Source organism: Vulpes vulpes, chromosome 12 (genome assembly GCF_048418805.1).
Source record: "Vulpes vulpes isolate BD-2025 chromosome 12, VulVul3, whole genome shotgun sequence".
Classification (NCBI taxonomy): Eukaryota; Metazoa; Chordata; class Mammalia; order Carnivora; family Canidae; genus Vulpes; species Vulpes vulpes.
The window spans coordinates 122,691,023-122,714,004 of NC_132791.1; the positions used below are offsets into that span (position 1 = coordinate 122,691,023).

Below are 22,982 nucleotides of genomic sequence, written 5' to 3' on the forward strand. Positions count from 1 at the left end.
ACTGTTATAAAAATCCAGGCCTTTTGCCCTAATTTTGGATGGTTCTGAAGACTAATCCTACTTTGGAACTCCTCAGGGAATCAGTGAAAGCTTCTGTTGATACTCTATCGCTGCTTGACATCTGCTTGATCTGCTCTCTTACTTTCCCTTCTCTTCCCCAAGTGTTGATCACTCCCAAATACACTTTTTGACATACATACTAGTCTCCAACATCTTCATCAGTCCGACTGTGCACAAAATTTCTTTCCAAAGATCCCCTCTTACAAGCCTTCTATAACTTTCCTTTTTACATCAGACTTTGTTCTAAGTGTTCCCTCTTTGAACAACCAGTCCCACTTTCCTTGCAAAGAGTCGTTCTTATTATTTCCAGTAGTCTTAATTACATTTATTAACATTATTTACATTTATTTTTGTTCTTAGATTACCCACAAAACTGCACTAGTCAAAGTAATAAAGTTTCTCTCTGAAACAAAAACAAATGAACAAACAAAATAGAAACAAACTCAAATACATAGAACTGTGGTAGAAAGACAAACACCATGCGGTTTTTCTCTTCTGACAAATTTTGCAATAGAGATAACACGAACCTGCCTTTCAGCAAACAGGTAGAACAGAAATTCTACCTCTAATGTTGATAACTCTGAAGACAGGTCCAATGTAATAATACCAACAACTTGAAATTAGCTGTAATATCAAACATTTTCCCAGATCACATAAATTTGAAAAATGTTTGAGTTTCCATTTTCTGAGTTTTAGAATGCCTGATTATTACAAGGGTTTGCCTTTAAGCCAACTAAATGGAGTACTTTAAAAAATTCATTTTAGGAAACATCTTACATTTACAATATACAGGGACACACATACAAATACACAAACAAGATACAAACAAAATCTTAAAGGCCCAGTTTCCAAGTATCTTTTTACAAAACAAATCCATTGCAAGATGGGATTATAATTTATAGATCCATTATTTGGTCATTTTTCTTAGGAGTCTAACGAATATTGTGGCCAAATGGTGTTGCAGGAAAAAAAAAAAAAAAGATTGTCATTTTAGAGAATACAGCCTAAATGGCTGCATGTGGGGATGAAATTGTCATTTCCCATATCCCAGTGAGAACACGGCTAGTTTTATTCAAAGATATCAAAAAGTTACAACAACGAACAAACCAAATGAAGCCGACGGTACCTCTGCGAGCATGAGCTCCTCCCCAAAAGTCAGAGCTTCACCCAAATGAACCAAACAGAAGAAACAAGGTCACATGTCATTGCACACGAAGTACTCACCAAGAGATGTCCGTTCAAACCAAGCCCCAAAACTAGTTCCTTGCTATTATAGGTAAAGTTGGCGCAGAAGGTTGGCAGTATCCAGGTGAGGTGAGTCCCCTGTGATTGCCTCTAGGACCAGAGACTAGGCAGCCGCTGGGCTAGTCACTGACTTACTTTAATGGCTGGGGGTTGATGAAACCTGAGAAAGCTCCTGGCTGCCTTTCCAAATCTGTAACCAAACCCAATTTTGTCCACCTGATGCACAGCTAAGATAATCACTGTGATGTTGAGCAGGCCGCAAGGAAAGGGCTGATCTGAGAAGCAACCAGACCAGGAACCCAGCAGTGCAAGCCTCAACTCTACCTCCCCAAAGGAAAGTCAGGGAAATTTAAACCCAAATTAAAAGGGCCTGGGTAAAAAGTTGCAGCTGTGCTTATTAGTCCCATTAACCTTTTGGTCATCAGCTTCTGTGACATAAAGTAAGTTGTTAACGCAACTCACCAGCTTCCTAGGCAACTCACCAGCTTCCTAGGCAACTCACCAGCTTCCTTTCTTTCTTCCTAGGCAAAAGGAAAACTTTCAAAACTAAAACAGCTCACTTACCTCCCCCACTCTGGGGAGTGTGACCAACAGGTCCTATAAATTTTTAAGCTGCCCTACATAGGCTTTTCTACAACGACCCGAAAAATGAATTGTTCATCCATTCAACAATTATTGATCATCTACTCAGTGCCAGGTGCTGTCTCCGTTGTAGGAGGTAGGATACTAGGGCAGATGATGAAGGCACAGCCTAACAGGGGCCTGAAGAGGGCAGCACAGGGGAGGGTTAAAAGGACGGGTTACAGAGCCAGGATATCTAAAGCAAAATGCGAACTCTGATGTTTTGAGGCGATGAATTGGTCCTCACCACGGCATTACTCTTGTTGCTTTAAATCCACAAAATCACTTCCTGGAAACAGGCATAAGTGACATGTGTTTTACACTCTGTTCTCTTAGTGTGGTGGGTAATTGGGTGGTGATTACCATCCACTGACTGTGATACTGCTCTGACCCAGACCAGCTAACTCTGTCTACTTCGGGGCGCCATTCAGGAGGCAAAATGACAAACTATGAAAAAATACATGATGAAAACTTAAAATAACAAGATGGACGGAGTTTTCAGGTGATAGTAAGAACTCTCAGACCTCCCAAGTGTAAACAACTGACATCAAGTAAGTTTATAAGAAAACTTTCTGTGGATTCAAGTCCAAAAGTATTTGACACAGGTCCCTAAAACAAAAGGGAAGAATAATTACCATTGTCAGCAATATCATGTTGATGCTTCTGTAAAACAAACACACAAGGCAGGGGGACAAACACGATCAGGGTGGGGCACACAAGCCTAAAAGCCAAGACTCAGATTTCAGTTCTAGTTTGTAAAGTACTTCCAAGTTGGATATTTCCAAGTTTGGATGTGAGGAGAAAGAAAAAGAGGTCCCCTGAGGCCACATGCTGAGGAAAGTCTCTAGACACAGACAGACCAACATTCTGCTTCCTGCTTTTGATTGGATTTGATTTGATTCTTTGAAAAAAAAAAAACGATCTGAGAATTGCCAATGCACAGGCCAGCCCGATGCCAGAGTACATGGGGTTTGAAAAGATTCTGTAATTTCTGTCTCTTTGTGATTACATGTGCTGCTGTATAGAGTAGGAAAAACAGAACCTAGGGGTGGGTTTCCCAGGTCCTGCAGCCACAACCTTACCCCTGGCAAGGAAAGTGTTGTCCCTTGAAAGTCATAAATAACCCATCCATTGGTAGTTATTTTCTACTACGTGCCTGATGGTGGGCAGGGCAATTTCTCAGAAGGTTGGTCTGGGAAAGAAATTGGGAGAGGGGATATGGCCAAACTCAATGGAGATCACATGTTCTCCCCCATGACCTGATCTGAGCATTTTCATAGACATTCTGAGTCTTTTCCTCATAGAAAACAGGAGAATTTTGCTCCTCCTTTCTTTCCCACTCCTGTTCATTCCAGTGTTTTTCATGTATCCTAATAACCATATATTTCATTTTCCACCCATCCAGACTCCTTGCTCCTCCCCATTCGGTCCGGGGAGAACTCGTAAATGTCATTGGTCACAAAACCACTCTCCACGCTCGCCAGAGTCATGAATCCACTTTCAGATGGGTTCACAGCCATGTTGTCATAGTCACAAGACATGTCATCGGGAGTGGCTTCTCCAGAGCACACTCGGAATGAAATGTTCTTCAGGTCTGGCCGGGTCTCAGCTAAGTCGGCTTCACTTTGTTTTCGGATGATGTTGTAAACCTCTAGGTCTGGGCTGTTCGCTTGGCGAGGAGAGGGCCAGATGGTGTGCTGCTCCTTTGTGCTGGGGCCTGGCTGCTCCCGTTTCCTAGGAGGAAAGAAAACTGGAGCTGAGTACTTTAGACAAGGGGATTGAGAATAGCCCTGTGGCTTCTGCTCCGGTAGGAGAAAGTCATCCCAGGCAATCACTACACGGCATTTCTCACCCACAGACACAGGTCAAGGCTTCGGGGTGGGGTGGGGTATGAAAATAGGAAGGTAGTGTTATATTCAAAGTGCTTGCGTGTCTATATTCACTGCTGCCAAAGCATAGAACAGAGGTGATTATCTGGGGAACTCCAGAGCTCCTGCAGCATCCATGGATAGAACTGGATGGGAAAAATATCACATTTTAAAAAACTCTTCTCCAAGCTGTCCTTCAATTCTGAATGTAGGCAACAAATCAGAGTAGAATTAGTGATATCTTTGACTTGATACCAACAGAGTCACAGATGTTTTCATATCACATCACAGTTATCATAGATCCCTTAAAATATTTTACACTCCTCTCTACTTCAAAATTATGCTAATTATACTCACCACTAAATAAATAACACCCACCCACACATTAATAAAGAAACACACATATTGCCAAACCACATTCAGTCTTTGGAAATATTTTGCTAATTGTTTTTATCAGTACAATTGCTTTCTTTGCAATCCAATACATTTTCTTTTATACATTTAAAGATCTTGTTCTGGGAAGGGGTCCAGAGGCTTTACCCAACTGCTACAGAGGCCTCTGGCCCAAAAAGATTAAAAACTGGGATGCCTGGGTGACTCAGTGTTTCAGTGTCTGCCTTTGGCTCAGCTCATGATACTGGAATCCTGGGATCAGTCCCGCATCAGGTTCCTCGCAGGGAGCCTGATTCTCCCTCTGCCTATGTCTCTGCCTCCCTCTCTGGGTCTCTCATGATTAAATAAAATCTTAAAAAAAAAAAAGGTTAAAAACCCCTGAGATAGGCTCCAGCTTCAGAGTCACGATTCCTAAATCCTGATGAGGTGCTAAATAGACTAAGGAAGAGAAACTTAAAACAACAACAACAAAAAACCAACTGCAGAGTAAGCAGTTGGAAAATATATTTGTAATATTTCAATTGAATTCTATTTTTAGATCAAAAGGAATTAACTAATAAAAATGATCATAGTAAGAGCCAACTATTTTCAGTGTTTATTATATGCCCATTCTGCATGCATTAACTGTTTTAAATCTAGTAATCCTATAAGGAAGATATTGTAAAATGAAGCAGGTTCTACCATTGACCCTTGAACAATGAGGGGGTTATGGGTGTCAAACCCCAATGCAGTTTAAAATCTGCATGTAACTTTTGACCTGCCGCAGACTGAGCCATTAATAGCATACTGCTGACCAGAAGCCTAATACATATTTTGCATGTTATATGCCTTATATACTGTATCCTTACAAATAAAAAGTTAAAGAAAATGTTATCAAGAAAGTCATAAAGAAGAGAAAATACTTACAGTACTGTATTTATTGAAAAATACCCAAAACATGTATAAGTGGACCCACACAGTTCAAACCTCTGTTATTCCAGGGTCAACTGTGCATTGAAATCTTACTAATTCATCTTACAATGGTTATCAAAGGGAGTTGAATCTTAAACTGGACTTTAGTTTTCCTGTTGTAAAATGGGCATACCAGCCTTCTTCTTCTATGTATGGTGTGATGCTGGGGAATAAAAAGGCAACTGAGAAGAGCTGTAGGACCTTCCAAAATGGTGGCACACGATCCATAAATAGAGATGCTCTAGGACAGTTAGTGTGGCTATTTTGTAGCAATCTATAATTATATATTTAATGAAAGGCAAAATCAATTGAAAGGCTTTAACTATTTCATTTCAAATAAAGTGATTCAGTTTCAGATGTTTGCCAGGCGGCTTTGGAATAGTCATTTTTTAATGGCTCACTCTTTATTCCTTTACCCAATGAACCAACATTTTTGGAGTGAGGGCATACATTCATGAAAGCACTTTGCTGAGCGATGTGTGGAAACAAAAGAGGGGAATAACAGTTTCACTCCTCGAGTCATTTGGAATCTTCCACACACAAAAAAATTAAAGAATATAAGATCACTTTCTTTCTTTCTTTCTTTCTTTTTTTTTTTTTAAGATTTATTTATTTATTTATTCAGAGAGAGCAAGAGAGAGGCAGAGACACAGGCAGAGGGAGAAGCAGGCTCCATGCTGGAAGCCCGACGTGGGACTCGATCCCAGGTCTCTAGGATCACACCCCAGGCTGCAGGTGGCACTAAACCGCTGCACCACCAGGGCTGCCCAAGATCACTTTCTTAATTACAATCAAGCACAAATTCTTAGTACTTCTAAATGCCCTGAGCCCATCAGAGAATTTACTGTCAAATCTGCCATGGTAATTGAAGCAAACAGAGCAATGTCCAAATCTCAAAGAGTCTAGAAGATACAAAGGTCTATACAGTGAAGGTTTTACTTGCCTCTTTCTATAGATCCAAACCCAACACACAACTGTGATGACCACAAGGAGAAGGATGATGCTGGGGATTAGAATGTAAGCAAGATTCAAGGCAGCTTCTGAAAAGAAAATCATATATTATCAGTGTTAGTGATATTGTTACAAGCTTCAAAACAGGCTTAAAAATGCATAATCAACACAGAATATTCCAAAGAGCATATTCCTGGAAGGAAATATATATATACAGTTACCCAGTTAGCAAAGTCTTCTAGTTTCAGTAAGTGAGCATTTTCTACGTATTACCCGAAGTAATAGAGAAAAGAAGTTTACATGTTGGAGTTTCTTGCAAAATATCAGAACCACACTGTTAGAATTATATATATATTTTTTTTTTCCAGAGGAAAGAGATTCTCTCTTTTCTTGTCTTTGCTCTTCCTTAACAAAGTAGAGTCTGCTTGGGCAGTGGTGATGTCTTTGGACAGAAATGGCAGTTCCCAAGGTGGGGTGGGGAAGAGGGAGGGAGGGAGGGAGGGAGGGAGGGAGGGAGGGAGGGAGAGAAAAGCAAATCTCAGGGCTATTACCAGGAAAGGAAAGATCACATGAAGCACATGAATCAGACTGTAACCTTCCCAACAAATCTGACTAAGACTAATTGGATCCAGTTGGGGCCAAGAGCAGTGACTGTGGAGGGCATTCAGAGGCCTGCTATCCTGACCTTTCCTGTCCTTTAAGACTTGGAACAAAGTCTAAATTTTCTGTCATGGGGATTTTAGGAAGAATCAGGGACTGGGGGGACTGACTCCTTTCTTACTAGTCCAAGGTTCCCAACCTTCTAGAAGCTGTTGCTTTGTTTTCCTGTGAGGCTGCAAACCTGGCCACCATACACACACACAGAGCCCCAAATAAAACCCACTTTACATGCCACTATGATAACAATGAGCAATGAGAACTCCACCCACATCTGTTTAGAAATTTGTACTTTTTTCAAAGCATTTTCAACACATTTTATTTGTTATACAATAGAAAATTTGACTACCTTTGTCCTTGGTTCCTGGAAGAGAGGCTCTAAATCTTTGGAATTTCTCAGGTAATAGGAATAACTTTGTTATTCAGGAGCCCCTCAGACCAATCAGAGTTTATGCTGATGAGGTGTCTCAGAAGGGAGACTGGTGGGGCCTGAGGATGGTTGGGGGTGGTGCTAGAGATTGAGTTCAATTACATGGCCAACCTCAATAAAGTGGTGAACACGTTAATGTGCCAGGAGGGTAATTATGCAACCTGATTCCATAGGGAGAGGATACAGAAACTCCCCATATGGGACCTCTCCAGATCTGTTTCTTTGCTGGCTGCTCCTGATTTGGATTCTTTACAATAAAATGCAGTCATAAATATACTGTTTCCCTGAGTTCTATGAGTTGTGCTAGTGAGTTATCAAAACTGAGGGGGTTGTGGGCATCCTCTGGATTTGTAGCCAGCTGATCAGAAGTGAGAGTGGCCTAGGGACCCCCAAACTTGTGTCTGAAGTGAGGGCAGTCTTGTTGAGGACGGAGTCCTTAATCTGTGGGGTCTGCCCTAAATTGGGGTGGCTGGTCAGAACTGAACTGCAGTATTAAAATATCCTATTTCATTTTAGGGGCAGAGTAATGCTCTCAGGTGAGAAACACAGCATTACTTCCATTATGCAAAAGATGACACCATAGCACAGAGAAATGAAGTGGTTTAAATGTTGCCCAGTGACATAAGTGCAGATCTCCCTCTTAAAACTCAAGGTGAGAGGCAAAGTTGAAATTCCATTAGCACTCCAATTTATCACCCCATTTTCTTTGATCCTTTATGATTTGAGTTGTAAAATATTTTTGCCCATTTCCTCTATCTGTTTCACAAGGGCGTATCAAGCACAGACATCATGCATCCCACATCCCGCCTGGGATTTCTGCTCTTATTCCTCTACTGCTCTCGCAGTACCCCAACCCCTATCCTATGACTGCTGGGTGGTCCCCCACTCCCATCATCACACGGGCACTTCACATCCTGGCCAGTCTACTTTCCCGGGGTGTTTTACTGATGAAACCCAACACTGTACACACTTTCTGCAACGTCTCAGATGCCCTGTCTAGTTCACTTTTTTTTAGTAGTTACGGGAACAAAGTAGAGAAAGTAACCACGGGTAATTTGTGATTGAGAGTCCCATCACCTATTTTCCCCTGGAGACTTCTGTCCATACCGTTGTTTCCTTTAAATGTCTCTCTGGCATCTTCTTTCCCTGTGTCTCCCGGAAGTATGGGTGTTGCTGGCTCTGTTCCTTCACCTGAAAACAGACACATGGACTTGAGGAGGAAGGCCTCACAATCCAGGTGGTCTCTGAGGTCTCACCAGGTTGTAGGTGGGATGCCAATAAGCAGTAGCAATTTGACTGAGGCTATGTGCACATATAGAAAAGTAAAAGGGTTGAATTTGCTGGCCGACACATTTAATTGTTTTCATCTTCCTGGTAAGATTTTTGCTGCCAAGAATCATGTACTGAAGTAGACAGCAGGCGGCTGGTGTCAAGGCACAGAAAATACAGAGGTGCCAAAGGGCAGGGCCAATGACTCACTTCTAGGATTATAAATTATCTGTGTGGCTCACTTCTTTTCTCATTAGATTGAATTATTCCTTTCATATTGTAAATAATGACAAGTCACATCCCGAACTGAATTTGTGGGTTGTTGCTTTTCAGCTTTGGGAGAAATAGGCAATACCAGAAGAGAGATTAATGAACTACTTGACATGGCTGGGTGTGGCATACACCTCTCCAAACGGTCTGACTTCACATCAGCCCTCTTCCTGTTGGAAAATCTGGTCTAAAGAACATACGGTTTTAAATCCTTACAGGGAGCCTGGGAAACAGCCCAAATTAACCCAAATCTCAAATGAAAGGCTTACCTCTGGGCTTTATAGAAGGAGCTGTTGGTTTCTCTGTGGCAGAAAGAAACAAATATGAAAATAGTAACTAAATTTCCATGACATCTGAATGAAATTGGCCAGATCATGGCATCCACTTATTTACACATTCAATCACCTGATACACTTTATTTAGTGTTACTAGATGCCAAGATCTGGGTTAGTAAGTCAAAAGAATCACTTTTGCAGCAAGACTAGCCTTCCCCCAGCTTTGCTTGGGTATTTTTTTAAAAAGTATTTTAAAATTTCAAATATGAGAATTTCCAAATATACACAAAAAATAGACTGGTAGAGTGAAACTCTATGTACCCTCACTTAGCTTCAACCCTTATAACATGGCTAATCTCGTTTTAAAAGTAACCCCTACCCCTTCCCAGCTATGCTCAGGCCTGGATTATTTTAAAGCAACCAAAGACATTTTAACATTTTCCACTGGGTTTGTTTTAGAGAGTAACAAACACTGACCTCCAAACAGTTGAAGTGGCGGTGGTGGGAAGTTGGTAAGCAGACCACTGCCAACCCCTAGGCAGACACTAGTGATCTAGACCATAAATCAGTTTAAATATCTCAAAGAGCCTCAGGACAACCAAGCTGCACAGAGAATCAACATCTACATGTTTTTACCTTTGGCTAGGAGTATGTCCCCCTGTGGTACTGGAAGGAAATCTCTCATGCTAATCAGATGCTCCGGGATTCATAGGGATAGGGTCCTTAAGGGCATGATTTTGGAATTAACAATCCTAAGGCCAGGATAGCAAATCTATTCTGAAGTTTCTGAAGGAAACTTTTAATCATCTTTCCCATAAGTGTGTGTGTGTGTATGTGTGTGCACACATATGCACATGCATACACACACGTGAAAGCGTGTAAAGGTGATACAAATTGTTCATTTATTTCCAAACATCCACCTATATAGTGCCTTCTACATATAAAAACATCATCATGTTCTAAGTGTTTTATGAAAACAAAAACAATTTACCCTGGTAATAGTGTCATTGACGTAGTTGCTATTATTTTGGTGATTTTGTACGCCATGTATCCAAGGTAAAGGAATAACTTGTCTAAATCTCACAGTGAGTGAGTAGCTGAACTGGAATTTGAACCAAATAAATTCAAGTAAAAATTAAAATTGCAAGGAGACAAACTGTGGTAGGTAGTGGAGATAAAATAGCAAATGAGAATAGTTCCAATCTTCTCTAGCTTGTACACTCTATAGGATGGCCACAACATATGGAAACACAGGATAATATTAACAAATATTAATTCTGTGATATTACATTATAATACATAGTATATTCAATAACATTACATGACCTATTCATTTTGTTTGTCCCTCCATGGTTCAACCCAGTGTGCAAAAGTGTATTAAACATGGCAGATTAATGCAGCATTTCCATTAATCCTTGCGATGCATCTGCAATGTGCTGCCTCAGCTGATTTGTCTCTGATTTTCACTGAATACACATAGGTGTATTAGCAGACCCAAAAGTAAGTGAGGGTTCAGATCTGGCTAGTGTGCCCCTACTCTACATGGTCATGTTGTCAAGTTCAGTTTTAGATATTATTCAGCCCTTCCCTTGCCACTCTGGCATATAGATCATGGCATATAGATCATGTGCATCCCTTGGAACTGCACTGGATGACCTTCCCCTAGCCCGTCAAATGCAGGGATTAACTCGTTAAATAGGTATATTTCTAGACCTCATGCCAACCATGTAGTGAAGGGGACAAACTTATAAATAGGCAAAGCATTGTGTGTGTGAGATGCCAAAATCCTCCTAGGAGGAAAACCAAACTTGGTTTTGAGGGGCCCTTGGAAGGTTTCCTAAAGGAAATTTTTTCAATTTCTTATTTTGAAAAATTTTGGATTTATGAAAATTTGCTAGAATAGTACAAAGAATGCCCATATATCCTTCACCCAAATGTTATGTTATCATATTTTGTTTATTTATTCTATTTGTCTATATTTTTATTTATGTCTCTAGATACATCCACATATGTATGAAAAACACAGACATACATGTATAACTTTTTTTTACTGAGAATAAGTTGCAGACATGGTTACTCTTTATTCTAATTAATTCAATATGTATTTAAAAAGATGGGGGGGCAGGCTCTTATGTAACCACAGTAACGTGATCAGAACAAAGAAATCAACATTGATAGTCTATTACCTAATAAGACCTTACTCAAATTTTGCTAATTGTCCTAATCCTGCCTTTTATAGAAAACCATCATCATCACCCAGGTTCCAATCCACAATCACCTGTTACACTTAATTGTTATGAGAGAAAATCATGTTGAATGTGAACCCAAGTGAGAAAGATTTGCTGGGAAAGGGTAGGAGTGTTCCAAGTACCGGGAACAGCAGTTAAGAGCTCTGGGGCAACTTCACAGAGCTCAGAGGGGAGTGAGGGGCACCTCACAGAGCACATGGGGAAGTGGGGGGCACCTCACAGAGTGCATAGGAGAGTGGGATGCACCTCACAGAGCTCACAGGGGAAGGATGGGGAAGGAGGGAGAAAAAAAACACCTTTTAGCAGCCAAAATCACAGCAAAAGCCTAAATTCAAACAATTTTAGGATTACTTAGTCTTCAACTAGATGTAACTAACAAGCCATTCTGTTCTGGCGAGGCAGGAAATGGTGCAGGATGGTCACTGGGTAGTTGGCTTCAGGGAGCTGAGAAACTTCAGGACAGATCAAAATCACTTCAAGTCTAGATCTAAGTGGGTTATGAGGGAAGAGTCTGGGAAACCCCAGCAGAGTGAGACTGCAGGCTTGTAGCCAATTCAAAACACTCAACAGATCCAGAGGCAAAGGCCAGTTGGATTTGCAAAGGCATGCAGAGAGGGTGGTTTAAGCCTGCTCCTCACGGCGACTGCCATCTGTCCAATGCCAGTGAAATTAGTGTACTCCATCATCTACTTGCTCTGGTCATTATTCTGTTTCCTTAAAGCCCCAGAAAATAATGCCATGTGGCTGTTAGAAGACTCGCAGGAACAGTGGCCAGCTTCCTTTCACATTTTTTCTTTTTCCCAAATTCTCTACAGCCAAGCTCACATGTGGAAAGAATGAGAATTTGTGATTGTCCACTTGGAGGGCTTTTTGCTTCCTGAACTTCTCACCATTCTCGATTTGTCGTACATAAACAAAACCCTTTCTTTCCTTCATCCCTTCCCTTAGCATCAGCTACTCTTCTCCTCTACTGGGAATAGCCCTCAATGAGGAATTGTCACTCCACTCCCCTGGCATTTGCAACAAGCTGTCTCAGAGACCATGTAACAATTCTGAGATAGCAGCTGCTTACAAAGTTAAGAGAGGACGCTGAGAATTCAGCCATGTAACTTGGGAAAAGATTCATTACCATCGGAATATTTGCAAATGAAATTGTTTTTCATGTTGCATCGGTCATCATTCCACTGGAACATGTAGAGGCCCCCGACACCAGCAGGAGCCGATGGTTGATGGTACATGACCACGCAGACCTCACTGCCGCATGAAGGCTCATCCACATACCAGTTCCTGTAGGAAAGAGGTCAACGATGGATACCATTGGAGAAGGAAACTCCAAGACTTTAAAAACCTTTGTTTTGCCATCAAGTGCCATTGAGACATGAATTTAGGATTCTACTTCAGAAGACAATAGAGAGAGAGGCAGGAATTGAAGTGCTGCCAATGAGCAGAACCACGTGCTTTCTAATACAGACATCACCATCAATCCTCTGACATTTACCACAACCTCTTTGTAGGGAGGAATATATTACCATATGATATCTGCAAAGTAATTATGAGCAAAAGCAGTTAGCAGGGCCAGTCTGGATGATCTTGTTTCTTTCTTGCTCTTTGCTAACTGGCTTTTGTTTCTCTTTGTTTTAGAAATCAGATGCATCGAGAAAAGGCATGGTTTATCTCAGCCAGAGCTTGACCTGCTCACATCTCTCTGCTTTTTGACAGTCATAGACAGTCATAACTGCCTTTCTAGCCCTGGGAAGTAAATGGAAAATTCAAGCATCTGAGCAAGACTTTCCAAAATGTAGAGGCTGTCAAAGCAGGTGAGGGGGTGGCGGTAAGAGCAGACGGCCCACATAGTCTTTTTCAGTTTTTAAGTTGTTTCCACGTCATCAGGCAGATGAGCCCCTCCCTCTGCCTCTGCTGCCAGATTTCTTGTCTTTGTCTTCCTAGCTCTTGAATGGGGTGCATTAGCAGCCTGAGCTTCACTACCCAGTGTTACTTGGAATTAAATGGTGCTGCCACCCAGTTGGATATTGGGTGCCAGGTTAAGGCCTTGGATTCTACAGAGAATCTAAATGCTGTGAGCACCCACTGTATGCATTGACTCAGGGCTGGGCTTTGTAGTCTGCATGGTCATCCACCTGTGTTGCCTCCTTCCAAGGCCCAGGTCTTGCCCTGATGCTCAGATTATTTAGCTGAGTCCTGCTGCTCTGCATAGATCTTGAGAGCCTCTCCTTGGAGGCAGCTGAGAGATAGGTCTCCTTGTAGCACCTAGGTATGCCTCTGTTTGAGTGCTATGTTACCATCCACTAAAGGGAAGATCCTCTGCTGCACCCACTGGGTTGATTTGCCTGGACAATAACTGAACTTGAAGCACTGCTTGGATGCTGCATCTGGACAGCTGGGGGCCCTGACTTGGGCTGGGCTCTGACCCAGTAGTTATAATGACCAGACAATATTCTAACCCACTTGGTAGATCTTTTACCTTGACTTACCCTGTTCTTTTTCCCACTGGCATTATGGCTTTATGTTATTTCATTTCACAGCTGATAGAATAGATGGAATATTATGCCAGGCACCTAGTTTGTGGACTCAAGCCAGCTCTCAGGCTGGGAACTCACTGATAGAAGAGGAGGCCAGGTTCTTCAGGAGGAGGGACCCTGCAATGCCACAGTTGGCATACATGGTAATCATTTTTCTTGTTCTCCCAAAGGGACCTATGGCTATTTCGTAGAGTTATCCATGCACTGGGGAAGGGGAATATCCAAACGTTATAAGAACTGTTGGGCACAGGATGCAAGTGACATTGATATTTGAAGACTTGAAATGTCATCAAGGCTACCAGGAACATATTGAGGTCAGGTATGAAATGGAGTTCTGGCCTAGGACCAGCTCATGGGGGGACCCATAAAGTGGTCATTTCCCATATGACTTGAACAGCCGTATTTGATAGTTGGTATAGTTCTACATTGGTTCTTTAGCCTACAAAGTAAGAGCTATAATAGTGGACTAGGTCAAGCAGAAGCTTCTGAAATTGCACTCTTCCACACCCTCTCCAAAGCAGTAAATTAAAAAAAATCAATATTTTATCCAGGAGAAGATGACAGAAAGTAGTACTGCCCTTGAAGATCTAGAGAATGCAGTGGGGTGGGGGGTGGAGGGTAGTCTTCATCATATCTCTAGTTAGTTCACTAGTCTGGACCCTGCAAAAACCAGGCAGATCCCAAAGGATAATACCAGAGTAGCATAAACACAACTAAGTAGAAGTCTCAATTACAGCTGCTGTGCCATATGTGGTATCTTTGCTAGAGCAGGTTAGCATGCATGCAGGGTACTTAGCATGCAGATCCGGTGAACACAATATTTTCCATCAGAAAGAGAATCAGAAACAGTTTGCATTCATTTGGAATAGACAACAGCATATATTTATTGTCTTACTTCAGGCCTATGTTAATTTTCTCACCCTCTGCCATAAGGAGACTTTGGTATAAGGAGACTTTGCAGAAAATCACAATGGTCTACTATATCTCTGACATCATGCTACTGAACCAGATAAACTTAGTAAGACACTCATATGTCTGGAAGGTTAGAGATGAACTCTATGAAGATTTAAGAGCCTGCCACTTCATGAAAATGTATAGGTTTCTAGTGATCTAGGGAATGCCTGAACATCCCTTTCATATTAAAGGACAAATATTGCATCTTGAAGCATCTTTCAATAATGTGGAGGAGGAAGCATAGCACCTAGTTGGCCTCTCTGGGTTCTAGAGGTAACATATTTCACATTCGGGAATATTGCTCTGGCCCATGTACCAGCCAACACGAAGGACAGCCAGCTTTGAGTGAGGTCTGAAGCCAAAAAGGACCCTGAAGCAGGTCTAGGCTGTGGTGCAAGCATATTTTCCCATTGGGCCATATAATCTAGGAGATTCTATTAGTAGAGGTATCAGTGATGGGAAATATAATGCTGTATAGAATTTGTGAAAAGCTCCAATGAGAGAATAACAGTGTAGATCACTAAGATTTGATAGCAAGGGCATGTCATCTGTAGCTGAGAAATAATCACTTTTTGGGAAACAACTCCTGGCTTGGCTACTGGGCAAGGAGCACCAAGAGACTGTGCAGTCCAACCTGCCCATCATGAATGAGGTGCTGTCAGACACAACTAGTCCTGGGCTGGGCAGGCCAAGAAGCAATCCATTCTAAGATGGAAGAGGTATATCCAGAACCAAAGAGCGCTCACTGTATAAGCAGGCAGAGCAACCTGCCATGGCATCTACCACTGTCATTCCAAAGCCCCTCTCAGCTTACACCTATACCTGCATAAAGGAATCCTTTATGACTTGCTTCAGAGGCTGCCTGAGTTCGGTTCATGGGTAGGTCAGCCAAATATGGGAGTATGATTCCACTGGACAGCAGCTGCACTATGACACCACTCAGAGTTGGCCTTGAAAGGTCAAGTGGTAAGGGGACATCCTCCCAATGTCTTCAGCTTAGATGGAGCACTTAGTTAACTACCTTGCATGGGCAGAGACATTACTGGAAGTTAGAATATATAAGGACTCAGAAGTAAGGCAAGAGCTTGGCCAGATGATCAGGAGTCGAAAAGGAGCAAGAGGAGAAGATTGGAGATGAGGAACTCTTAGATAGAATGACATGATGTGAATATACATAGGGGAATAGGCATAAAGTATAAGGATCTATCACATGTTAAAACCCATCAGAAAGCACTTAGCATAGAAGAGGCACTAAACAGCCAGGGAGACAAAATGACTCAGTTAGTTGATGGCAGCTAGCTTATAATCAGCCACCCCTTTGCTGGCACAATAGATACATACTCTACTAGCCATGTGGCAGGGATGAAGGCTATGAAGGCTATGGGATCAACATGTCCATTTCCACTCACCAAGGCTGATCTAGCTACTGTAAAAATCTAACCTTCCAGCAGCAGAGGCCAAAGCTAAATCCCTAAAGGAAGACCAACCCTAGGACACCAACCTGGCATTCGGTAGCAAGTTGACTATGTTGGACTCTTTCCATCCTGAAAGGGGCAATGATTCATTTTGTTGGGAATAGATGTACAGTCTGGGTATGAGTTTGCCTTTCCTGCCTCAGGGCCTCAATCAGCACCAGTATGCAATATTTGATCAACCAACATGAGATTCCAAATAACACCTCATCAAACCAAGGGACCTACTTTATAGCAAAAGAGGTGTGGGAGTAGGCTCGTTGCCTGGGGATTTACTAGTCACATCACATCCTGCACCATCTGGAAGTTGCTAGCTGGACAGAATGGTAGAAGAATTTGTTGACAACACAGATGAAGCACTGGCTTAGAGGGAACACTTTGCAAGGAGGGAGCATTATCTCCCAAGACTCAGTGCACACTTTAAATAAATGACCTCTGTATATCATCCCATGTCCCCAAGAGTAAGACTACATGGGTGTGAGAACCAGTGGGCAGAAACAGGAGTAGCCTTGCTTACTACCACTAGTAGTGACCCACTTGGGGAATTTGTGCTTCCTGTCTCTGCAGTGCTGGGCTCTATAGGTTTTAGATGGCCCAGTACCCAAAGGTGAAATACTTCCACCAGAAGATACAGGAAAAGTCTTATTAAACTATGAGTGATGACTGCCACTTGGGTGCTCTGGGATCCTTATGTCTTGAGACCAGCAGGCCAAGAAGAGCAATGATTATCTTTGCAGGAGGTAACTGGTCCTAATCACAGGAGGAGGTAGCCATCCTGTCACCCATTCTGGGGAGGGAAAAATATATTTGGTATCCAGGTTATCTACCTGAGTTCCTGTGGGTACTCACATACCTAATTTCGATGGTAAATGGAAGTGTTAAATGACTCCAGCCTGAGAAGTGCAAGATGACTGGGGCCTCACGTTCCTCAGGGCTGAGGGTCTGGGTCCTGCCACAAGGTAAGCCACTGAGGCTCCCTGAGCAGAGAGTGAGGGGAATCTAGACTGGATGGTAAAGGAGGGAGGCCAATGAGTATCAGCTGTGGCCCTGGGACTAGCTCCTGTGGTGAGGAGTGTAGTTCGTCATACTAACTTTCCTTTTTTCCCCCTTTGTTTTAATTAGAGAGGGGGGGTGCAGAAGGAGAGGGAGAGGAGAGGGAGAGGGAGAGAATCCTAAGCAGGCTCCACGGCCAGCATGGAGCCTGACACAAGGCTCGATCTCACAATCCTGAGAAATTAAGAATGGGATACTTAGCCAACTGAGGCCCTCAGGCGCCCCACAAATTTCCCTTTTTAAAGTTTCTTCCAGGAAGAGAGGCCTGTGAGAACCTGGAGGGGCTACCTGTGGCACCTAGATGGAACATGTGGATCTGATTAGCATAATGGATGGACTCTGATAGATGCTGACCTGTTGTCTTCAAGGTAACAGGTAAAAAAACATATATTTTAATTTGCATTCTTTTGATTGACAATGATTCAAACTTTTTTTTTCCCATGTGATCATTGACCAGTTAGATTTTCTATTTTTCAATTGCTTAGGTTTTTTGCCTCTTTATCTTTTGGGGTTTATTGACTTACATAAATTTTTAGTGTCTTAATGACTTACATAAACGCTTTATCGTAAAAAAGATATTTACTCTGTAATTTGTTACATTTATCCAGTCTTTTTTTTTTTTTTTTCATTTATCCAGTCTTATGTCTGCCTTTTCACTCTGATACCTTTTGATGTTTGTCCATGTCACTTCATTTCTTAGGGAGGGACAATGGCAAGGCCATGGTATCAGGGTGGGGTATGAAATGAGTGAGTCCTGATGCTGTGGGTTTAGAAGGATCCTCCAAAACGCAGGCTTCCTTGAGTTCCCTTTTGGCCCAACCAGGCCCACCCCTGTGGTATGGAGCCCTACAGTAAGTCTTAGCCCCACAGATCTTCAATCTCTCATTGGGGTTCTAATCCAAAAGGCTGGACAGCCAGAACCACTGACTTCAAGCATCATGTGCTATTAAAACAATGCTTCTGGGCCACATCTCCCTGGACAGAGCTCTTGGGACATGAGTTGGGCACAGATCCGGGCTGATTCACCACCCTCACCACACTGCTTTGGCCAGTGCCATCCTCTTAGGGCTCTGCCTGGCTGGACCTTCACCTCTTCCCCACTGACCAGGCATTGTGGATTCAGCCTGCCTCCTTTTTGAGTTATGTCAAGTGAGTTAGCTCTGTGGGTTTCTACACACTTACCTGAATGCTGACGTGCTGCCATCTGTCCAAGCATAAAGGTCCTGGCAGGCTGTGCTGTTGCTTTGTCTCTCCTCCCGCCTCCGGAGCCCAATCCAGAAATCACCATCAGACGCCAGGAGGTTTTCAATGAACTTTTCTATCAATCTCTGTTCATCCTGAGACTCGATGCTAAGGAGCTGGCCCCCATCTGTCCTGCAGGCTGCGTTGGCTTCCTCAAAGTTCAGTCTTCGAGAAGCATCATGGAAGTAAATGACTTTATAACAAGGCCTTTGTGTCCCTTCCCGGCAGACTGGCTGTCCTACAGAAAAAAGAAGCCAAGCTATTTCAGTACTCCCAAAAGTATACCAGGGCAGGGATGCTCTGGGGCAAGTGAATGAAGCTACCCCTGGGCAGGAATTCTAATTACTCATCTGTGGACTGTATAATGTCATTTAGTGCCTGAGAGCAAATTAATATCCCTCCCTGCATCGAGATGCAGTAATTTCAACTCTGATGCCTGTATTGTGTAGGGACTCCATGTTTTGTTTGCTCCATTACAGATTCTTCAAGAGCAGACATTTTTGACTATGCTTTAAAAGAGAGGTAGCTGAAGACTTATGGTTTCACTTAAGGTCACACACATATAGCACTTTCACATCATCAGGAAGTCTCAGGGGACAGTATTGTTTAGAATGAGTTATCTCTGGTGCTTCCTTAGGTAAGAGAGGTATTCCAAAGTTGGCTGTGGGTTCCTCTATCCTGGAACCCTCTGCCTGTGTAGTAGGACCAAGATTTCGCCCATGCTGTCCTGTAAGCAGAAGCTAAGAGCATCCAGTCGATGGGGTTTTCTGCTCTGAATGATCTTGCCGAAAGACACAGTTAAGGTTTACTGAACTCTTACCACATGGCATGAACTATGCTAAGGGCTTTTACATTTACATCTATACTTTATCTCATTGAACCTCACAGTAATCCCCTGATGTAGATATTGCTTATGCCCCATTTTACAGAGCAGAAAACTGAGGCTCAGAGAAATTAAGTAATTTGGCTAAGGTCACATAGCTATTGGTAGCATCACCAGAGTCAGAACGAGGTTCTGATTACAAAGTCAAACATGTAACTGTTGAACCGTGCTGCCCAGTTGCCACTCCGCTGCAGTTTCAGGCTGCGTTGGGAGCCTATGTAATGTGCCTTATCCAACTGATACCTGGAAGGCTGAAAACTATCTCCGACGGATGGGATTCTACCGAGGAGGAGCAAATTGTTCACCCGTACATGCGCCCCTAGCTTGCATCTGGGCAAAGCCTTGCTGTGAGCAAACTTCGTTCCATCAATGTGTATTGAGTGTAGGCTCTGTGGCTGGCACTGTGCTAGATGCTGGGACTATAGAAACAAAGGCCAGGGACACCTGGGTGGCTCAGTGATTGAGTGTCTGCCTTCAGCTCAGGGCATGATCCAGGGATCCCAGGATTCAGTCCTGTATCAGGCTCCCCACAGGGAGCCTGCTTCTCCCTCTGCCTGTGTCTCTGCCTTTCCCTGTGTCTCTGATGAATGAATAAATTAAATTATATATATATATAATTTATATATATATTTATATATATATATATATATATATAAGAAACAAAGGCCAGTTCCTAGCCTGCAGAAACACATGCCCCTGGACCCAAATGTACAAGTGAAAACCAAATTTCAACAAAGGAAGTCCCTTGCAATGTAAGAGCCAGATTGTGGGCTGTGGGTGTGAACTGCTGCCATGGAGAAAGGGATGAAGGGTTTTGGTTTGGGAATCTCTTCCCAGCTCTCAAGGAATGTTCTCATTTTCCTAATTTGTTTTGCAGCCGTGTGGGGAATCAGATAGCATTCATCCCTATACTGACCAGTATATGGGGCAAAGGCTGCAGACAGTTAGCTGCATTTTCAGTGCTGAAGGGGAACAGCACATGCAGATAATCCAGGAAACTCCCAAGAAGTCTTGTTTCTACTGCTTCTTTTATCACTTTTGTAAGGAAATTCTCAATAAGCAACAAGTTATAAGAGTTTTGCATCTTCTATTATTCATCTGCTCTTGCTAGAACTCTAACAGGACTGGCTCATCAGCAAATTAAGAGGCCTCAAAAGTACAACATTTTCACTAAGAGGGTGTTCCAGAGAGAATGGGGGCCCCTGGCCAGAGAGGCTGTGGCTGGCACACTGCCTAGGGAGAAGACCCAGCCAGCCCAGCTATTGTGATTCCCTCAAGGTGGCTCCAAATGGGGCAGCAGAGGGAAAATGAGCCTCAGGTACCTCCAACCTGGTACAGGAGCATAACATAAGGTGGAGCTGAATTTACTGGCAGTCCCCAGTTTTCTACCTTTGGTTTATCAAGGGAAAACATAACACCTTAAACGGGTTTCCTGTATGGTCCAGCCTGGCCACACTCTGCAAGTCAGCCGGTGAGTGCCAGAGAGAGCCAGAGCTGGAAGGATGCCTGAGGCGCATCTGGTTCCCCTGCCTTCAGGAAGTGTCTTTCTCTTCTCATTTGCAGGAAGGGGAAGGGCGGGGGCTTCTGTTCCCCACGACCTAGGACAAAGCCCATGCAGCCCTAACCTAGGCAGCTTAGTTCAGACGCACCCCCCCTTCTGCCGCCTCGCAGCCCACCCCCATTCCGAAACACACTTTAGATCCTTTCTATCAGCTCTGCAAGCACGGATAACGGAGTGGAGGCTGTCATTCTCCATCCTCTGTGGGCGGTCTGTCCTCGCCCCGAAGACCTGAGAAAGAGGCAGGGACATCCTCCCCCCCCTCCCCCGACATGCAGAACAAACAGAAGAGGCAAGAAGCCAGAGCACTGTACCTCCTCTGAGGTCCAAGTCCGAGGCTGCATTGACACGACAGGAGGAAGGAAGCAGAGAGTCATTCCCCTGAGCCAGGCGGGGCTTGTCCCGCGCTAACCGGGCTTCTTTCTGGATCTCTAAGCGCTCTGCTCCAGAGCTGGATCCCGCCATCCTCCCCCCACAGAAGAGACCAGGAGCAACAGGCTGGGCTCCCACCGCACAGCACAGCCGATCCAGAATCCCCACCGTCTCCGCCTCCTCCCGGAACAGGAGACCTCCGGGTGGGCGGGAGGAGGGTCGGTGAGCCTGTCCCGCGCGGGGGTCCCGGCAACTGCTGCGCCACGCTCGGTGGGGCGGGCCCGGGGGACGCCTCCGGGGACAGTGTGCCCACTGCCGCGCCTGGCCTAGGTGCCCTAACGCCCGGAACTCTGGGCGGGGAGCGGACTCTGAGGGTTCCAGGATCCGCAGGGATCCGCGCGGGTCTCAGCCAGCCGCGGGGCGACCGCTCCCCCACCTGCAGGCACGCGGGAGGGGAGGGGGCTGGGTCCACTAGCGGAGCCGGGGACGCCCCTCGCCTCTGCAGGGGGCCGGAGAAGAGGTGCTGCGGACTCGAAGGCGGCCCGCAGCGGCCGGGGAGCGGCGGGCGCGTCTGCGGAGCCCTCCGGGGACCGGCCCCCGCCCCCGCCCCCGCCCCAGCCCTCGCCCTGCGCGCTCACTCACCGCTCAGCAGGCGGCCGGTGGCGCCCCGGGGCCCCGCCAGCAGCGCGGCCAGCAGCACGGCCTGCAGCGCGGCTCCCGGCTGCATGGCCCGGCTCGGGTGCGCCCTCGAACACCGCGGACAGCGCGGCGCCACGGCGCTGGAGCGGACCGACCCGGGGCGGCGTGCGCGGCGACTGCCAAGGCGGCGGCAGCATCTCCCGAGGAGCCCCGGACCCGGCGTCCGGAGGAGGCGGGGAGGGCGCGGAGCCAGCGCGCCGCCCCCCGCCCCCCGCCCCCTGGGACGTCACGGAGGGCAGGGCAGCCCCGCCGGCCCGCCAGCGACCGCCTCCTCCAGCGCGCCCGGCGCGGCCGGCCCGGCCGACCCGGCCAGCCCGGGCAGCGAGCCGGGGAGGGGAGCCGGTTCCCGGCGCGCCCCGCCTGCCCCACCCCCTCCACGCGCTTTCCACAGGGATCCTGAGGTTTGTCCAGGGCGCGGGGCCGAGTAGTAATATCCCGGTCTGACCTCTCTGAAATCTGACGAAGAGAGCACTGCAGCTAAACCCGGGCCGCATCTCCGCCCCACTCCTCGCCGAAATGGCCAGATTCACCCGGGACCCTAGGCTCTGCAGGGGCCGTGGGGGTGGCGGGCGCCGACACTCCGTGGGGCTCGGCAGGCTGCAGGCCAGGTGCTCAGGGCCACCCCTGAGAGGCCAGTGGTGGATGCGAGAAGAGATGCTCAAGCGAGCGGTGTGCCGCTGGCCCGACGGGCCCGGGACGGTGTGGCGAGCGTCCAGCGAGGTGGCTAAGTTGGAGTTCGGGCTGACAAGAGAGCAGCTCCAGCCGAAGCCACAGGGCATCTCTGAACTCCGCAAGGGAAGAATCCTGCGCTTCTCAGGGGACCTGTTGGGAGGTGGGGGTGATCGTCCAGCCCTGGACCCGCGCGCAGCAGGGAGAGGAGCCTCCCGAGGGAAGAATGATCCCTTCCTCACCAACTCAGCCCTCAAGGTGTGTTCCCTCTTCTAAACGGTCACCGCACCCGTGTTTCCAT

The 22,982-nt window shown here is 45.2% G+C and overlaps 1 protein-coding gene and 1 long non-coding RNA gene across 4 annotated transcripts in view; one reads left to right on the plus strand and one right to left on the minus strand.

Annotated features, from left to right (window-relative positions):
- Positions 1–22,982, plus strand: part of LOC112925970 (uncharacterized) — a 63,517-nt gene that overhangs the window by 30,713 nt on the left and 9,822 nt on the right. The window contains exons 2-4 of the long non-coding RNA XR_003236230.2: positions 12,881–13,056; positions 13,783–13,922; positions 17,504–17,633. This is a non-coding gene — a long non-coding RNA (uncharacterized lncRNA). The remainder of the gene's footprint in view (positions 1–12,880; positions 13,057–13,782; positions 13,923–17,503; positions 17,634–22,982) is intronic.
- Positions 361–22,224, minus strand: LAYN (layilin). Of its 3 annotated transcripts, XM_072729838.1 has the most exons (8): positions 21,956–22,218; positions 21,256–21,279; positions 18,441–18,738; positions 12,369–12,526; positions 8,985–9,017; positions 8,284–8,367; positions 6,082–6,178; positions 361–3,660 (listed from the first exon to the last, which is right to left on the minus strand). In XM_072729838.1, exons 1-8 carry the CDS (start codon positions 22,038–22,040, stop codon positions 3,297–3,299), a joined length of 1,143 nt encoding a protein of 380 aa, XP_072585939.1. In that variant the 5' UTR covers positions 22,041–22,218; the 3' UTR covers positions 361–3,296. The 3 variants fall into 3 exon arrangements, with proteins under 3 accessions (XP_072585939.1, XP_072585938.1, XP_025862595.1); XM_072729837.1 differs by lacking the exon at positions 21,256–21,279 and having other exon boundaries at positions 21,956–22,224; XM_026006810.2 differs by lacking the exon at positions 21,956–22,218 and having other exon boundaries at positions 21,256–21,890.

What these genes read in the sequence shown, in the direction of transcription:
- LAYN (XM_026006810.2), bottom strand. Translation starts at nt 21,406, where the DNA reads ATGGCGGGATCCAGCTCTGGAGCAGAGCGCTTAGAGATCCAGAAAGAA. An exon ending in GGACTTGGACCTCAGAGGAG is followed by an intron (nt 18,739 to 21,255) that starts GTACAGTGCTCT and finishes TTTTTTCTGTAG; the next exon opens with GACAGCCAGTCTGCCGGGAA. An exon ending in CATTTGCAAATATTCCGATG is followed by an intron (nt 9,018 to 12,368) that starts GTAATGAATCTT and finishes TTTCTGCCACAG; the next exon opens with AGAAACCAACAGCTCCTTCT.